General features: G+C 42.7%; 1 protein-coding gene across 2 annotated transcripts in view; it reads left to right on the top strand.

Annotated features, from left to right (window-relative positions):
* The window catches only part of TMTC1 (transmembrane O-mannosyltransferase targeting cadherins 1), a 244,572-nt gene that overhangs the window by 853 nt on the left and 225,401 nt on the right, over positions 1-18,318 (top strand). For both annotated transcript variants that reach the window (XM_037032260.1, XM_037032331.1), the window contains exon 2: positions 17,685-17,862. In XM_037032260.1, coding sequence (XP_036888155.1) covers positions 17,685-17,862 — 178 coding nt within the window. The remainder of the gene's footprint in view (positions 1-17,684; positions 17,863-18,318) is intronic.

The raw sequence follows: 18,318 nt of genomic DNA, 5'->3' as shown, positions 1-18,318 counted from the left end.
TTTTGCAGCTTTGCAGTTGGGGAGTGTGTTAGTTCCTTAGGGGTCGCGTTCCGAGGAGGCGAGGCGGGAGCCTGGAGCTGCCAGGGCTGCGTGAGTTTCGAGGCGAAGCAGGAGAGCGAGCAGAGGTTCTTTCTGGACCTGCGCGCTCCCGGAATCTCTCCAGTGTGCGGAAAGGGCCCCGGTTTAGGCTTCGAAAGGTGTAAAGGAAAGGAATGCAGATACGTGGGATCCTCCGGGGATCCTGGAGTCCCAATCGAAATACTTTTACAACCTCGGAGTCGTGATTCAGCATTTCTGGTGTGAATCGAGTGTAAAGGGACCCGAGGAAACGCCAGAGTTTGGTGGGGTGGAGAATTTTCTTGAATTTAAAAGACGGCCAGCTTCAGGTGGAAGGGGAGAAGGGCTGGTTTGAGGGAAGTGCGGTCATACATCACGAGCCTAATTCAGACCGCTTATGATTTGGCTCAGCATTTGAGCTTATAATGTCTCGGATAAAACTGTTGAAATAATGTTCAGTATCATCAGCGTTTTAAGCCTTTTTTTAAAACGGGTGTAATATGAACCCGTCTTTACTGTAATGATTATTTGAGACAGTTTGAAAAGCCTGCCCCGGCCTGGAGACCGAGGTCTCCTGACAGGTGTCTCTGATGACTTAGAAAAAGAAACCCTAACAATTGGCAACAATTCACGGACTTTTTACTTAATTCTTTCCATTGAACGTTTAATGTTTTAAGGGGGTGAGGAAATTGCACATTTGACTCGGAAGGGAATATTCTGTAAACATTTGTCCTCTTGGAAAGTGGTTCTGGTTTTCAGCTGAAAGTTAAAAGCCCTTGAATTGTTGCCAAGTGCTATGGTTTCCTTTTCTAAGTCATCTGAGTCACCTGTCAGGAGACCTCAGCGGGGGCCTCCAGCTACTGAGTAGCTCAGTACTTTCGGTTCTCCAAATGTTTCTTAAACATCTCCTTAGATGGCACAAATATAAATGTTTAACGTTAGATTCACCTGCCTAACAGGTCAAATTTTACATCTATTACAGTGAGGGTTGTCGGCTAATTTAAGGTGCTGACGCTCACAGCATGAGGTGTGCCCGACTTAACAATAGCCGTGAAGGTCCCTGTTCTGAGTATTTTCCGTTTAAAAAGGCCAATGTCAAATGCTTCTGCCCAGTTGGTGGAGGGTGAGGAAGGGTGTTTTCACTTCTTGACTCTCTAAAAAGTTCTGTTGTATTTTATTTATTTTTAGTTAATGCAGTAGACGTCAGGGGCAGAAGAAAGGGGGCGGGGGAGGGAGGAGTAGTCAGTGAGCCAAGGCCACTGAAGAGGAAAGTTGGCAGGGGTGTGGCAGAACAGCGGCAGAGGAGAAGGGGAGTCGGGGAGCAGGGGCGACTCTTGTAACCACCGGGTTATAAAAAGCAGCTTGGTGTCTGAGACGCATTGCTCTTTGAATAGTGTATCTTATTGGCTATGCAATGTATACTTACAAAAGAGTTATTTTGAGAAGGTCAAGTTGCAAACCTAGGGTGCAGCAGAGCACTGATTGGAAAGGGTGGGTGCCTCTTCAGAAACAGAAAGCGCACTAATCTTTCTGCACACACAGGCGTGGATTTAAATAAGACCTGGAAGTTTCCCTAGTACACAGTCACCTGAGATGAAACTTCACCACTATTGGAATGAATAGCAGAAGTCTGGGCATGTATAAGGGGTGACATGAACCACGATAGACCCACACAGCTCTCCAGACTGTTGCAAGGAGGGACAGAAAATCACACTGACTCTTCATTGTGATCCAAGCATTGGCCTAGGTGCTTTACATAGATTACGCCCTTATGATTTTTATTTTAGGCAACTGGTAAAAACACCAAGTGGCCTTTGAAATATGTGCAAACTGTTTTAACTATATCTTAAGTTAGGCCCGCTTGAGCAAAAAACCTTTGAGAATTTAGAAGTATTGAAAAATTTTTACTTTTTATTTTTATTTCGGTAAGAACACAGTGTGAGATCTACCATCTCCAGGTGGAAGCACAGGGTCGTCACGTGCAGGCACCGTGCCTCTCCAATGCCTCTCCGATGCACTTCTCTTGAATAATTGAAACTGCAGCAGTGGCTGCTCTCTCCCAGCCCCGCTCCTGGCAGCTACCATTTCCCGATCTGTTTCTCCAGGTCACACTATTTTAGATACCTCATAAGTGGACTTCTGCCAATGGCAGACGACTTAGCATAATGTCCTCCAGGCTCATCTATGCGGTCACACATGGCAACATAGGTGAACAGGGTTTCCTTCCATTTTTTTTAAAGGCTGAATAACCCATTGTGTGCATATTCCACTTTTCTTTGTCCATTCATCTGACTTTGGACACTTCAGTTGTTTCCATGTCTTGGTTATTGTGAATAATGCTACAGTGAGCATGGATGTGCATGTATCTCTTCAAGATTCTGATTTCAATTTATTTGGATATACACACAGAAGTAGGGTTGCTGGGTCATATCATAATTATATTTCCAAGTTTTTGAGAATCCTCTAACCTGTTTTCCATAGCGATGGCACCATTTTACGTACCTACCAATAGGGTACAAGGGTTCCAGATTGTTGAATTTTTCCACATTTTTGCCAGCCAACACTTACCTTTTAAAAAAAAATAAAAGCCATCCTAACAGGTGTGTGGTCATATCCCACTGTGGTGCTGATTTACATGATTATGTTTTGATAATTAGGATATTATCGTTTTTCATGTACCTGTTGGCCATGTGTATGGGTTTTTTTGAGAAATGTCTATTTTTGTCCTTCACCCATTTTCCAATCAGGTTGTTTTTGTATTTTGTTTTTGCTTTGAGTTGTAAAAGTTTCTTATATATTTAGATATTAATAACCTCAGATATGTGGCTTTCACATATTCCCCCTGCTCCACAGGTTGCCCTTTTGCTCAGCTGCTTGTTTCCTTTGCTGGGCAGAAGCTGTTTGATTTGGTGTAGTTTCAGTTGTCTAATTTTGGTTTTATTGTTTGTGCTTTTGATGGCATCTCTGAAAATATTGCCAAGCCTCTAATACGAAGTTTCTCCCTCTATGTTTTTCTTCTAGGAGTGTTACAGTTTTAGGTCTCACATTAAAATTTTTAGTACATTTTGAGTTGATTTTTGTACATGGTGTAAGATATGGGTTCAATTTCTTTCTTTTGTGTATAGACGTTTTCTCAATTCCGTTTTTTTGAAAAGATTATCCTTTCCTAATCGTAGGTTTTTAACACCCTTGTTAAAGATCATTTGACTCTGTATGCGCGTGTTGATTTCTCGGTTCTTGGTTCTTTTCCTTTGGTTTACGTGTCTGTTTTAATGCCAATACCACACTGTTTTATTTACTGTAGTTTGGAATACATTTTGAGATGCGGAAGTGCGATGCCTCCGGGATTGTTCTTTTTTGCATATTCAGCGTTTTTTTGTGGTTCAGTATGAAATTTATGATTTTTTTCAATATCTATAAAAATGCTATAGGCATTTTGTTAGAGATTATATTGAATCTATAGATGGCTTAGGGTAGTATAGGCATTTCAACATTATTAAAATTTCTCATCCATGAACTGTGATGTCTTTCCATTTATTAATGTCTTTAATTTCTTTCATCAGTGATTTGTGGTATTAAGTGTACAAGTTGTTCATCTCTTTGGCTAAATTTATTCTTTTTTTTCCTAATCCTCACCCAAGGATATGTTCACTGATAGAGAGAGAGAGAGAGAGAGAGAGAGAAACAGAAACATAAGCGTGAGAGAGAAACATCCACGGGTGCCTACTGCACATGCCCTGACTGGGGATTGAACCTGCAACCGAGATATACATCCTGACTGGGAATCAAAACTGCAGCCTTTTGGTGTATGGGACAACAGTCCAAAAAAATGAGCATGGCCAAGACTGGCTAAGTTTATTCTTGAGTGTATTTTACTCTTTTTGATACTATAGTGAATGGAATTGTTTTCTTAATTTTGGATAGTTTGTTAGTGTATTGAAATGAAGCTGCATTTTTAGTGTTGAATTTGTATCTTATCACTCTGCTGAATTCATGTATTATTTCTAATTGTTTTTTGGTGGAGTCTTTAGGTATTTCTACGTATAAGATCATGTCATCTGTGAACAGACATAATTTTACTTTCGGATTTGGAGGTCTTTTATTTCTTTTTCTTGTCAATTGCTCTGGTTAGGACTTCTGTACTATGGTGAATAGGAGTAACATACGTGGGCATTCCTACCTTGTTCCCAATCTTACAGAAAAAGCTTTCATTTTTCACAGTTGTGTATGATGTAAGCTGTGAACTTTTCATAAGTGTCCTTTATTAAGTTGAGGTAAATTCTCTCAAAACCTAGTTTGTTGAAAGTCTTTTAACATTACAAGGTGTTGAATTTTGTCTTTTTTTCTCTGCATTTATTTATGATGAGCATGTGATTTTTATTCTCCGGTAATGTGGTATATCACCTTAGTTGATTTGTGTATGTTGAACTATCTTTACATCTTAGGGACAAGATTCACAAGTTCATGGTGTACTTCTTTTTTTTAAGATTTTATTTATTTATTTTTAGAGAGGGGAAAAGATGGAGATACAGAGGGAGAGAAAAATCAGTGTGTGGTTGCCTCATGAGCTCCCCCTACTGAGGACCTGGCCTGCAACCCAAGCATGTGCCCTGATTGGGAATTGAACTGTTGACCCTTTGGTTCGCAGGCTGGTACTCAATCGCTGAGCTACACATGGTGTAGTTCTTAATATAGTGTAGCTACATGTTCTTTGGCAGATACGTGCTTGGCAGATATTTTCTCCCACTCTATAGCTTGTCTTTTCATCCTCTTCACAGGATGTTTCCCAGTGCAAAACTCAAACCTATTGTTTTATTAAAAGTATCACATTATCTTTGATTCAGTGAATGAATATTATACATTTAGAGAGCTAGACATTCCCTTAAGAATAAACCATTAATGTCCCTGGGTGGTGTGGCTCAGTGGATTGAGAGCCACCCTGCAAACCAAAGGATCGCCAGTTCAGTTCCCAGTCAGGGCACATGCCTGGGTGGCAGGCCGGGTCCCCAGTAGGGGGCACGTGAAAGGCAACCACCTGTTGATGCTTCTCTCCTTCTTCTTCTCCCTCCCTTCCCCTCTCTCTAGAAATGAATTAATAAAATATTTTTTAAAAAAATAAACAATGAATAAATGAGTAAAGATGCATAATGCTTGTTATAGTATGTAAAGATGCTTGCTTGCATAGAAAGATACTATTCACAATTTTTCTCAAATAAGAAATTGGCTGAATTCGAAATGAGGAAATGGCTTATCAGGGTGTCTTCTTTTACCAGTTTGTGGGGCAGCGCACAATGGAAAATGACGGCAGCTTATCAAGATGTGGTGGCTTTGTTTTAACTAAACCGGAACAGTGTTTCCTGGAAATTCCTTTCCTGTGTTGTATTGAGTTGGAGTTAGACACAGAAGAAATTTCTTAGAGATTTAGAAAGTGAAAGTGAAGTGACCATGCTCCCACTCAGAAGGCTGGGGTAGGTTTCGGTACTGTTGCAGCCTTTAGGCACTATGGCTAACCTGCCCGGTGGTGTGCAGTTAAAGCCAGGCCCACAGCTCCTCCAGGGCTCCCCAGATCACCATTAGCTACTTGGAATCACGGTGCAGGTGAGTGTGCAGCTCTCTGGGGAAGGGTGCCAGCCTGTTTGCAAGCCATTTGCATTATTACAGTTGGAGCCTTAGAGGTTTTAAGAAGTAGAGCTATATTCTAGTTCATCTTCATGGGTTCCAGGTCATCTGCCTTTCCTTTCCTTCAAGTGCATCCACCATCCCTTCCCCAGTGCCTGCTGACTTCCCACTTCTATTAGGGACACAGAAGCAGCTGTCTTCCAGAGCCTATTAACCGGCTCTCACAATTATGAAAGGTCAAATCTCTAGACTAAGTCCCTTCTGTTGTATCGTTCCCAATGGTTCCACTTCTGTGGTCAAACCTTAACTGACACAAATGGTCATCTTTCTGTGCTCCTTGAAGTGAATTCAAAATTCTAATGAATTTCTGGTTTTGGTCTAATTTTTATTCAGCCTTTTCATAAGATCGTTTCCAAGAGCTCACAGGAATATTTTTGGACCACTGTAGAGCAAAATCAAAACATCTGTGGAAAGTTAATCTGCAGCAGTAACCTTTTTTGTTTTGCTTCTTTATCCTGCACTGGCCATGACCTGTTTTTAACTCTGGGATCAGGAGAAACACACTCTAGACACTGGATTGACACAAAACCAGACCCATGATGCCCACAGCACCCCACCTTCATAAAAAAGGCCTCAACTTTCATTTGCGGGGTGCTCAGCGTTTATTTCATTTCCTCCCTCGCCCCTTCCTTTTGAGAAGAAGTTCCTTCTGGACCCTTAGCAGTGGCATTACATACTAGGAAGCAATCAAAACTTCCTTTAACAAGAGAGAACCAGTGGGTTTTCCATTTTCAAGATGAGGAAATTAAGGCAAATTAAAGGAGCTTACAGTCTTTCTCTCTGTGTTTAAGCTATTTGATCATAATATTCTACTAGTTTGCTATCAATTTTTATTTTATTGAATGCTTCTGATGGGAATATAAACCCTAAGAGGGGAAGTGGGTAGTTTAAAATGTCAGAGTTAAAAATAACAGAATATCTTAATGTGTGTAGCTGTAAAAATTTGCAGTATTTTAATGTTCGGATCTTCAGAGTTTTGGGGGGTGGTTTTTTACAGCAGTTTGCACCTTTTAGTCACATGTGATAGGCCAACCAGGAAAATCCTCTTTAGCCTCTGTGCTCAAAGCCTAAAAGAAACGGTGGCACGTTCCCTTTGGCTCTGCTCCTGTTGACGTGACCGGCATGGGAATTTATTTTTTAAGAGGGGTTCGTGCTCCAAGACTGATAAGTTTGTTTTCTAAGTCTGTGATAGGAGACGAGGTAAGATTGTTCAGGATGTTTGACTAGGCTGTCTAGGATGTTCAGTGGTGGATAAAGCCAAGGAAAAGTATGATGGGAGGCAAAAAAAGATTTTCTAGAGAAAAACTTAGTAGATGGCTCCTGAAAACTTCGTGCTGAACTAAGGTTACTGTTTCTATGGGAGGAGCAGGTTGGTTGCTGCCTGTGCTTTAGATGCACGATGAGCTGTAGACTGCAGCCTGGTGGTGTGGGAGGGATGGAAAGGGAGAGGAATGTATTTTTGATGCGTGAGGGTTTTTGTAGGTGAGTTTCTGAATGAAGGCTTGGAGAACATCTTTTGAAGCAGTCTTTTTTTTTTCCTTTTTCCAATCAACAAATGTCTTTTTCTATCTTCCTTTGGAGCTATATTCGCATTTTTTCTAACTTTGAACGTGTAGTCATGTTACATAAAGAGGGAGGGGAGGAACACCTGGTCATGCCAAAGTGGTGGCCGTGTTCCTTTTCCAAGTGATGAGGAATGGTTTCTCTTCTACAAGGCCCTGTCTGATCTGACCCCTGGCTGCCTCGCTGAGCTCTGTTTTATCAACAGCATTCTATCTACGTCAGCATTCCTGTCCTTTACACGGGCCAGACATGCTGCTACCAGGCCTTTGCGCTTGTTTCTTCTTCCTGGAATGCTCTCCCCCGGATCCGTGCATTCTTCCCTCTTGCCACCTTCCGTGTCTACTCAAAGGTCACTTCATCATAGAGCCCTTCCCTGGCTAGCTGACCTAAAATAGCAGACATTCCTCCAGGTTCCATCCTTACTTTCTTACCACCTTTGCCTTAATAGCCCTCACTGCTCCCTGGCATCATACGTTTGTTGTTGGATTTTGTCTCCTCTCACCACCCTGGGAGCACGAGGTGCATCGTTAACACCTCGAACAGTTTCTGGCAAAGTAGGGGCTCAGTAAAGTCCTGTTACCAAAATGAATTCATCATTTTGGTGACTGCTTGACTTCTTCAAGTAACTATTTAGATAGGGTTACACCTTTATAGTGTAGAGAAAAAAGTCTGCTTGACTTATTTCTTGGCTTATGTACTTTATTTATCGTCCTCTGTCAAAGAGAAAAGTGGAGGCAGGCAAGGGATTTCCAGGACACACACAGATGGTTCCAGTGGGTTTTGGTTCCCGGGCGGTGAAGAGGCGGCTTTGATTCTGGAAGGGGCAGGGTGGTCCTCGACTGTAACCTGCTGGGGCTGGGACTGCGGAGAATGATGACCTTGAGCACTTTTGGATCAAACTCCTCTTGCTTGGCCTTCTGAAGTGTGATGGTTGTTGGGTGCTTGCTCTCAAGTCTAAGGCTAGACACAGCAGCTGTACCTTCTGAGGCAAACGCCAGAAGTACATGAGGTTCTTTCCACACCCCGCTCTCAGGGGACGAAAGATCCATGACATTGTCCTTTTGTCTGTAAAGAGTAGTCATTTTTTCAAGTCAATGAAGTAGATGTGAATTACCATTTCCGGTTGTATCAAATGGAGTCTAAGGACCCAACAATACTTACTCAAGGGAACTGTGATGACTGTGACTTCACAGTCAATACAGAGTTTGTCTTTGTCCTGGTCTTTGTCCCAGGTTCCTCTGAGGGAGATCCTAGACCTTGGAATTTCCGAGGTGATAGGAGTGCCTCTGTGGTTCATGTGGGCCCCAGGGGCCGCACCCCAATTCATCCTAAAGAGGAGCAAACTCATGGTAGGCCTTCAGATAGTTTCCGAATGGGGGCTGGCCGTGCTTGAAAGACCAATCATATGATTAGAGAGCTGAGACTGACAGTTACACATCATCCCAACCTTCTAGCCTCCTGGAAGGGAAAGGGATGCTGGAGGCTGAGTCCACTCACGTGGTCAGTGATTGGGTCAGTCAGCCTACGTAATGTGCCTCAATGGAAAACTCAGCCCTGAAGCTTTGCCGAGCTTCCCTGGTTGGTAATCTTACATTAGCATTCAGAAGGGGTGATATTTTTGAAGACACAGATAGTTTCTTTTTAGGACTCTCCCAGACCTCACTTCCTGAGTCTTTTCTTTAGACTGGTTTTGATTTGTGTTTTTAATAATAAAACTATAATCATAAGTATAGTGTTTTCCTTAATTCTCTAAGGTGTTCTTGCAAATTATTGAATCTGAGAGAGCTGTAGGAACCCCTGAAATTGTGGCCAGTTTGTCAGACATGCAGGTAGGTGGCTTTGGGCCATTTAAGTCGCTGCTGGTGTCTGAAGTGAGGGGAGTCTTGTACAGGACTTGTTCTCAGTTGTGAAATCAGCACAAACTCTTGGCAGTCAATGTCAAAACTGCATTGCATTCAAGAACTCCACCAAACATGTACCTTTTAAGGGAAAAATTGTTAAAAATTGACAACTTAGATTTATAACTAACCAGTTATAACTCAGTGTTGATCTGTTAATTTTCATTATTTGCTGCCTCTCTTTTTGAAGATTTTCTTCTGGGACTTGCTGTCTTCTAGATGCGGTTACTGATCTTCCTGTCCTCAGTTTTCTCACTGTCTCTTTGATATAGTTGTTAGTCCAAGTACTTACGTGATAACAGTGACCATAACTGCCCATTGCACGGGGCATGGTCTCCTCCTGACCAGCTTCCCTTCCTTTCTTTCCTTCCCATACTTTCCCCATAGCCAGGTGGAAATATGATGTCTTGAGCTCAAACAAAATCTATGAATTTTGCTTCTGCCTCAGAATACCAGCTTTCCTCCACTCTGTTGTATGTGATGGCTCCTGCAAGTCACATCCTTTGGTTATGGAGATACATTAAGTGATGATGATTCGCTGATTTGTTCCTGGTACTGAAGGGAATGCAGAAGAAAAGCAACCAGAGTGATTAAGGGCCAAAGAGATTGTCTTAGAGGAAAAATGAGATGAACCAGATGTTGTTATTTATTGGTTAAACGATGTAAGAGCACTATGGAAACCACTTGCAAGCATCTGAGAGAGTGATGAGAGCAAGAGATGCGAAGAAGAGAAATGAATGGTGATGGAAAAAGACAGGACAATTACCGTGTGCTTGGCATTGAGCTGTGGAAACTCACCAGGGAAGTGTTGGAGACCCATCATTTGAGACGATGGAGACAGATGATAAGAGGCACATTTAATTTTTCTCTTCCCTGGTTTGTAATGTGTTATTACTGAGAAAACTCGGTTTTTCTGGTAAGCATGGCAACCATGCGTAACCTTCCTGTAAGCTTTGAGACTGTCTGGGATGAGCATCACCTGTCTTGAGTCACTGGCTCGCTTGCAGATCTCTGGGCCCCATTTTAGATCTACTGACTCAGAATATCTCGAGATGGGATCAGGGGATCAGCAACTGTAGCTTCCATACCAGGAGATTCAGAATCCTGGGAACCACTGGGGCTCAGTGGAAACCTGTATTTATTGGAGTTGAGGTGCTGTAACGGAGAGAAAGGAATCCCAAAGCTCACTGAGAGAGTAATCTTAGGATGCGTCACTTATCACCTGCTGCCTGCACACACCGGCCACCCATCTCTCTCCTTTATGCCCTGAGAGGGCCAGGTGATTTCCCTTCATTGAGAAATGCATTGGTGAGGGAGCGCCTGCAACTTTGAGAAGCTCTGTGTTAGCTCTTTTCTGAAGGCAAAATGTGATGTGGGAGATGCTGCCAGTGAGGTGAGCTTGGGGGGGCTGGGGTCCTGGAGTGCCAGAGGCCAACCTGCAGAGAGCTCTGTGCCAGAGACGAGGTGGAGAGCACCGCCACGAAGGCCCCAGGGATGCGGTGGTAATCAGAGTGTTTTGACCCACAGAGATCATTGGTAGTGGCTTATTACTCGTGTTGCCTGGGAGATGAAGTAAATGGTCAGCCCTCTTAAATGTTGCTTGATGTGTATACCAGAAAAACTTCAGGTTTAGGGACCCTCCCCACAAAAAACCCCACCACAATAGAGAGTCAAGACCTTGTGCGCCTCTTCCAGACCTCTGACAGTTTCTTGAAGGCAGGGCTGTCTGACTGAGGTGGAGTGGGGGTGTCCCTATGAGAACTCTCCGAGATACAGCTTGGTTTTGTTTTTCTGAACCAGAGCTATTTTTCAGAGAAGACATGTAGATGAGAGGAATGGGCATTTTCTAGAGCTCTGGGCAATGAGAGTGTGAGGAGACAGCAGGGCAGCCAGAGGCTCGCTCTTCTCCCCTGCCCATCCCTCCTCCTGAGACTTCTTGGTGCCAAAGTGTGTGACTCTGTGGCCTTTCCTGGGGACTGGCACCTTCTGATTTCTGTGGGCTCAGTGTGGACCCACCTTTCTAGGACGTTTTACGAGGAGGCAGAAGAGGTCGGAGGTCGGAGGGGCTTTCTGTGTTCATAGTTGTCAAAATCTGGAAGGCTTTCAACCAGCCAAATGTAATTACTACGATTATTTCAGAAAAAATGTTTTGTTTCCTGTTGATTGGCCTAGCTTTAAAGGAGGATGAAGGCTTAATCAAATAAAAAAGAGGTTGCAGCATTGGAAGGGAAAGGCAGTCTGTTCCAGCTTCCAAGTTACTGTAAGTTGTATTTGTTCACTCGGTAAACTTTCATTTAGAATCTGCTATGTGCTAAGTGCGATGGATACAGTGATGAAAAGTAATTAGTGTCTCACAATGCATGAAAAATGCTTACAATATTTGAAGAATGTGGTAAAAGAGTTTAAGGAAATTGAGTAAATGCTGTAATGGCGGTACATTCAGGGTGATGTGGACCTTGAGAGGCTGTTCTTTATCGATGGTGTTTAAGGTAGGGTGTTATCATGCATCTGCATGGACGTTTATGGCTATCCAGGACCATAGTATCCAGATATTCTAGTCTCGAATAGTCTTTCTCTGAGCTGAAGTCTGCCTCTTAGTAGCCGGCAGGCACTGTGGCAAATTGTGGCTTCTTGTTCCATCTAAATGGGAACGCAGATATTTCCCATTTAGGAGTGCAGCTATGTAAGCCCAGAGTTGGCCAGGTCTAATATTTGAAAAGAAGCTGGAATTTTTTTGTATGAAACCACCTGTTTAAAAATGTTGATATTAAAAAAAAAAGAAAATGTATGCAGGTGAAACAAAACAATTTGCCAGCTAAGCTCTTGGACAGAGTGTTTGCAACATTGTTATTGGATCATAGATTCCCTTCTGGGAGCTACTTAGAATAAGTATATTACTTCAGTATTTCATTCATTCATTCATTCCTACTTCCATCCATTCATTTCTAATACTTCTTGTGTGACAACCACAAACCATGCATTGTGCTAGTCACTGGGGATATAACCTTAAATATGGCAAAGATCCTTTCCCCTGGAGAACTTGGTGTCATTTCTGTCATCTTTCTCTAGCTGAGCACCCTCGATTTCCTCAAGTTTACCTTCCTGTGAGAGCCTCCCGTCCCTCTAGCACCCTGGAGCTCACCTGTAAAGGTGCTTCTGCATTTAAATAGCACTGGAAGGGGATGCTGTCTCCCAAGGGATACCACCCACCTTCCCACTCCTGCCTGCAGGTAGAATACCTCTACCTGTCTCTGCACCTGGTAGGTTTTCCTCTTGCCAGAATTTTTAAAGTAACCAGTCATTATGTGTTCAAGTGCCATTCTTTCTTTCACTGTGCTGTTAAGGCTTTGGTAACAGGTGCCATGTCTCCTCTTCGTATCTCTGGGCCGTACGTCGTCATACCTGACATGTAGTGGGCACTTAATAAATATCTGTTGGAGTGAATTGAAGTGAAGAATAGTTTGACTTACCCACTTCCCTGCCCCACTGGTGGTGGTTTGGTCTCTTTCAATATCCAAGACACAACAACCCTGTGCATTCAGGGCAAACCAATAGCCCTTGAACAATACTCTGTGTAGAGTTTTAATCAAATTGCAAATGTTTTGTTCTTTTTTATGTCTAAGTGAGGGTCTTTACTGTTACCCATATTCTGTGTTAGAATCAATTAACCATTTCAGGCATTTAAACCCTTGTGAATGTCCATCCGTCAGCCTGCCAGTGCAGTAATTCTCCTTCCCAGTCCCAGCCCTCCTGCAAGCTTGGTTGGCATGCACCGCAGACTCATTTAATCTTTGAGGAGAGTATTGGGCAGACCAGAGATAGTATGAGAATCCTGTGACGTGCACTGGAGGCCTCCATCCAAAGAGACATTGATTTATTATTCACCTCTCTTTGTGTTAGCTGCAAATCTGTCTCATTCCATCTTGTATGCGAGGAGAGTCTGAGAGATTTGGTAAATGCCTGTGTAAGATGCGCTGGGTCTCTCTCATCCTCTGTCCTATTCACATACGAGGTTGATCAGTTAAACCTCCTTTTTGTGAACTCCTATTGGCTCCCAAAGTCAGAGATATTTTTTCCAGTGCTCGCAAAAAGGGTCAGTTCTGACATTTTGTTACCATTTTGTTTCGAGCTCATCTGTAGTTTGGAGAGGTTACTCTCTTTCTTGTGGAGGACTCTCCAAACTCTAGGTTCCAGGTGATTTCCCAGAGCTTAGTTGGTCAGGGTTAGGCTCCAGGTGAGGCACTTGTGTACCGTTGCCTTCTTACCCCAGCGGTGCCCCCTTCAGCAGGTTCGTTTTCTTCTTCTGGAATCTAATTGAATCCACTAAAAATACGAGGCACTCTGTCCTAACCCATTTCCAGAAATAATAACCCATATGGATGACACCTGTGCATTTCGGATGTGGTGCACATGGACCCCGGGGCAACTCATGCCTACCAATTTATGTCATTTTTAGAAGGGGAAAGGAATTGCTTTAAGTGCCTCATAAAAGTGTGGTGATATAGTAATAATAACACTATCCTTAATGATGCTTTTTTTACTTTTCAAATGGCTGAAAAATGAATACTTTTGAAAAATAACAGGTCATTTGTCCCCTTTTTAAAACCAGCACAGTTATTTGTAATCCCAAGTTATTTACAGTATCATACTGAGGGAATAGCCAAATACGCCAGGGCTTTGGCTTATTAGATGTCTTGCTTTTTCATTTTCATAACTAACAGAGTGAGATGCATCCTTGTACAATGAAAAGAAGACTCCTGTTTCTTCTTCTACTCACACTCGCAATACTCCTGACACCAGGTGTGTGGCTTTACTGATAAACCAACCAATTCTCCGACACCAGCTGGGCATATGACATTTCAATTTAATTCTGACACTGTCAACCTGGAATTAGCATCAGACCCCCCAGGTTAATGGCTCAGTTCCACAAGACTGCCTCCGCATCAAATGTCAATCGTAGGTAGTGGGTCCTTAGGTTGCCTACGTTTTGTCCAGCTTGACTACAAATCGGAAATTCCCATGACTGCTCCTCAGGTTCGATAAATAATTCACTATACTGGCTCCCAGAACTCAGGGAGACACTTACGTGCACTGTTCATTGTATAATAAGGGGTGAGGTTGAAGGTGAACAGCCAGATGAAGGGATATGTTGGGCAAGGTCGGGGGGTCTGAGGCACAAGAGCTTCTGTCTCCTGCAGGATGGGGTGCTGGCCCGTCTTCACCAGCCTGGGAGCTCTCTGCACCCTGGGGCAGGGGTTTTTATGGAAGCTTCATCATGTAAACATAATCAATTATTATGCTTAATCTTCAACCCCTCTTCCTATTCTATAGGTTGTGGGGTGGGGCTGAAATTTCCAATCTTATAATCGTGGCTTGGTCTTTCTTCTGGTGGCCAGCCCCCGTCTTGAAACTATCCAGGAGTCCACCAAGAGTCACCTTATTAGAATAAAAGACATGTCTATCACCAGGGGCATTTCAAGTGATTTAGGAGCTCTATGTCAGGACCCGGGGACAGAGACCAAATGTTAGAGCGAAAGATGCTCCTAGCTCCTTCGTTGCTTAGGAAATTATAGACGTTTCCATATCTCTGACCAGGAGTCAGAATGAAGAACAAAGTATGCATTTCTTACTATGTCACAATATTACATGTATGTATGTATGTATATATTTATTGAAATACAAAAAAAGAAAACCTACTTATTAAAAAAAGAGATAGATACTGAAAAAATACTTTTCTGGTTCCTTATGGAAAATTTCTAGAAGTGTCCTTTTGGTTAAAGGAAAAAATACTTTTCTGGTTCCTTAAGGAGAATTTGTAGAAGTGGACTTTTGGTCAAAGGGTATGTATTTTTTAAATCCTTTGGTACATAGTGACAACCAGGGGTGTCCAACCTGTGGCCTGTGGGCCACATGTGGCCCAGGATGGCTATGAATGCAGCCCAACACAAAACCATAAATTTATTTAAGACCATTTTTTTTTGTGCTCATCAGTTTTCATTAATGTTTGTGTGCTTAATGTGTGGCCCCAGGTGTGGCTCAGAGACGTCCACTAACCCGTTGCGAGATTGTCTTATTCCTCTCTAAGTCAAAGGTCATAGTGTTAAATTAATGGCTTAGGTGGCCTGGAACTCTCAGCCTGATGACGTGGAAAACGGTGTATAATCAACCTCGGGGACATGGGCTCTTAGGGAAATGCACCCAAGTTGTCTGAGGGTGGGGACTTGGTTTCACCCTCCTCACAGCTCCTCCATCCCTGGCTTTCTGGTTGCCAGGGGCTCTCTCACTCTGTGTGGGTTCTCTTATACTGTCACAGGACACTGCTGTCCCGTTGTTAGTTGCACCTGCCAGTCCCCTAGTTCGCTGCTGGCTCCTCTTTCCCTTTGGGTGAGTTATTTCACACCAGTCTTCTTCCTGTCTTAAGGATTCTGAATTGTGGGCAGACTCCCGGGCCTGCCTACACAGCTGGCGTCCGAGCCCCGTAGTTCGACTCCACAGGACAATTCATTTTTCTAAGCTTAGTTCAGTGGGAATGAAAATGGAGTTGATTAGTAACTATGACATTTAGATTCATGTGTCCAAATAAAGCTTGAGTTGTTTAAAATTCTGTAGGTTAAAGCTGCACATGAATCAAGTTTAATATTTAGAACATGCCTATGTCATTGCTAACATTGACTTTTACATTCTTGTTTCGGCAAAGAGGAAGTATTTCTATAAGAAGCGGATCAAGGACAGGAAAGTAAAGATTGGAGTTGCTGTTCTGGAGAGATTGGCTGGGTGCAGACAACTATGGGCAGTCCCACTTAGGGTGTGCCTGCCCCCGCCCCCCCCAGCCATGCCCCCATGCAAAGGAATCGTGCCCTGTGTGACTGCACTGTTTCTCTAACCCAGAGACTCAGCTGGGGACACTGTGCCCTGTTATTAAATTTAAGGCAACCTTTCAAAGTCTCTCTGTTCCGCACTGCTATCTCAGGAAAGGATTTTTTAAGATGTTGGACAATAAATTTCCCTTCTCTTTGTGGTTCTCTTTTTTTTGTCATAATCTTGGAATTCAGATTCTGAGATCTGTGGGAATTTATATTGGGAAATATTTAATAGAAATTCTGAAATGCTGTGCTTCCCCCCTTTATTTTATTTTTATTTATTTTCTCATTTTATTTTTAATGTGTTTTTTTTCCATTACCATTTATCCTCCTTGGATGCCCCCACCCCACAATCCTCACACTGTGGTCCATGCCCGTGAGTCCTTTTTCCTTTGTGCTCGATCCCTCCACCCCCAACCCACCCCCAGAGCTGTCAGCCTGCTCCCCATCTGTGAGTCTGTCCCCATTTTCCTTGTTAGTTCAGTTTGTTCATTAGATTCCACATGTGAGTGAAATCATATGCTGCTTCTCTTTCTCCGACTGGCTTATTTCACTTCACATAATGTTCTCCAATTGTGCAAATTAAAACCATAGTGAGATGTCACACCTTACACCTGTCAGAATGGCTATATCATCAATAAGTCAACAAACAACAAGTGCTGGCGAGGATGTGGAGAAAGGGGATCCTTCTGCACTGGTAGTGGAAGTGCAGGTTGGTACAGCTACTGTGGAAGGCAGTATGGAGATACATCAAAAAATTAAAAGTGGATCTGCCTCTTTTATTGATTATATACCTCAATATAATCCCACTACTGAGAATATATTTGAAGAAACCACCCCCCCCCCAGAAACTAATTTGAAAGACCATAAGCATCCCTACGTTCATTGCAGCATTATTTACAACTGCCAAGATATGGAAGCACCCCAAATGTCCACCAGTAGATGAGTGGATAAAATAACTATAGCACATGTACACAGTATAATTCTACTTGACTGTAAAAAAAGAAGAAAATTTTACCCTTTGCAGCAGCATGAAATGCTATGCTCTTGCTCATCCTTGTACATTCAGGTGTGACTGGTAATGGGATGCTTGCTTGTGGGGTGAGAATTAATGATGATTTCTGATGCGTAATCTGGGAATTTGGTTCCTGTGGCGCCATGGGTAAGGGAACACCTTTATGCCTGGGTTGTCCCACCTGTGACCACAGTCATAGGTCCTGTGGTTTCTTTCTCATCTCCACTGGCTGTGGCTCTGACTCATGGCCCTGTGGACTTGCCTTTGAACTCTTAGCTACTTAGAAGAACTAGCAGGGAAGCTAGAGTGTTGTCCAGATGCTTGCATCGGCCACGGAGAGAGGAAAATAGGGTCAGCACGAATCTGCCTGCCTTCTTGTGAGACCACAAAGTCTTCTGAAATAACCTGCGTTGTGTTTGCAATGATTGCTGTGGGCAGGAAAATTCCGAGACAGGAAAAAAGTGATACTCAAGTATATAGAGTAGCCTGAGGTTGGGAGTCATTTAAAAATCATTATTTGAATAGCTTACTTTTTAAAATGATAGATTTCCTTGTGCTTATGTGCTTTCTTTTTTGTAGCTAATTGTTTTTGTTTTCGTCTTTTTGTTACAGGCTAAACATATTTTTGACTGGCATGGACCCATTTTACTTTCATGCAGTAAATGTAATTTTGCACTGCCTGGTGACTCTTGTGCTGATGTACACATGTGACAAAACTGTCTTCAAGAACCGTGGGCTCGCTTTTGTTACAGCGCTGCTTTTTGCTGTGCATCCGATTCATACTGAAGCGGTGAGTGTCACTGGAACTGGATGAACCTCCCCCCCCCCAGCCAAAAGCTAAACTGATCACTTTTTTCCTTTCAAAACCATGTTAATTTAAAGCTCTACTAAAATGTTTGTGTGTGTGTGTGTGTGTGTGTGTGTATCATTCTGCTTGACAACTTTTCATTTTGAGTGTTCAAATGGTCTTTATTGTATCTCCAGGATTTAATTACTTTTCAAAATAACCACTGTTATTACTATAGGTAGTAATGTGTGACTACCGTTCTTCATTTGCAGGAAATTTAAGCCCTAATGCATTTTAAACAACAAGGAGAATTTTGAGATACCTATGCCGGGTCATTGTTCCTGCTCTGCTTTTTCTCACTTTGCTTTGTACTCTGATATTATTTACGATGCATAATTGTAAGTGCTGGGAGGAGCGTTATAAAAAAAGTTATACTGATATTCAAGTTAGTAGGAGACT

The sequence above is a fragment of the Sturnira hondurensis genome, unplaced genomic scaffold, assembly GCF_014824575.4.
Source record: "Sturnira hondurensis isolate 20B ecotype Veracruz unplaced genomic scaffold, ASM1482457v3 Scaffold0000362, whole genome shotgun sequence".
Classification (NCBI taxonomy): domain Eukaryota; kingdom Metazoa; phylum Chordata; class Mammalia; order Chiroptera; family Phyllostomidae; genus Sturnira; species Sturnira hondurensis.
This window is presented reverse-complemented; position numbering and strand designations above follow the sequence as displayed.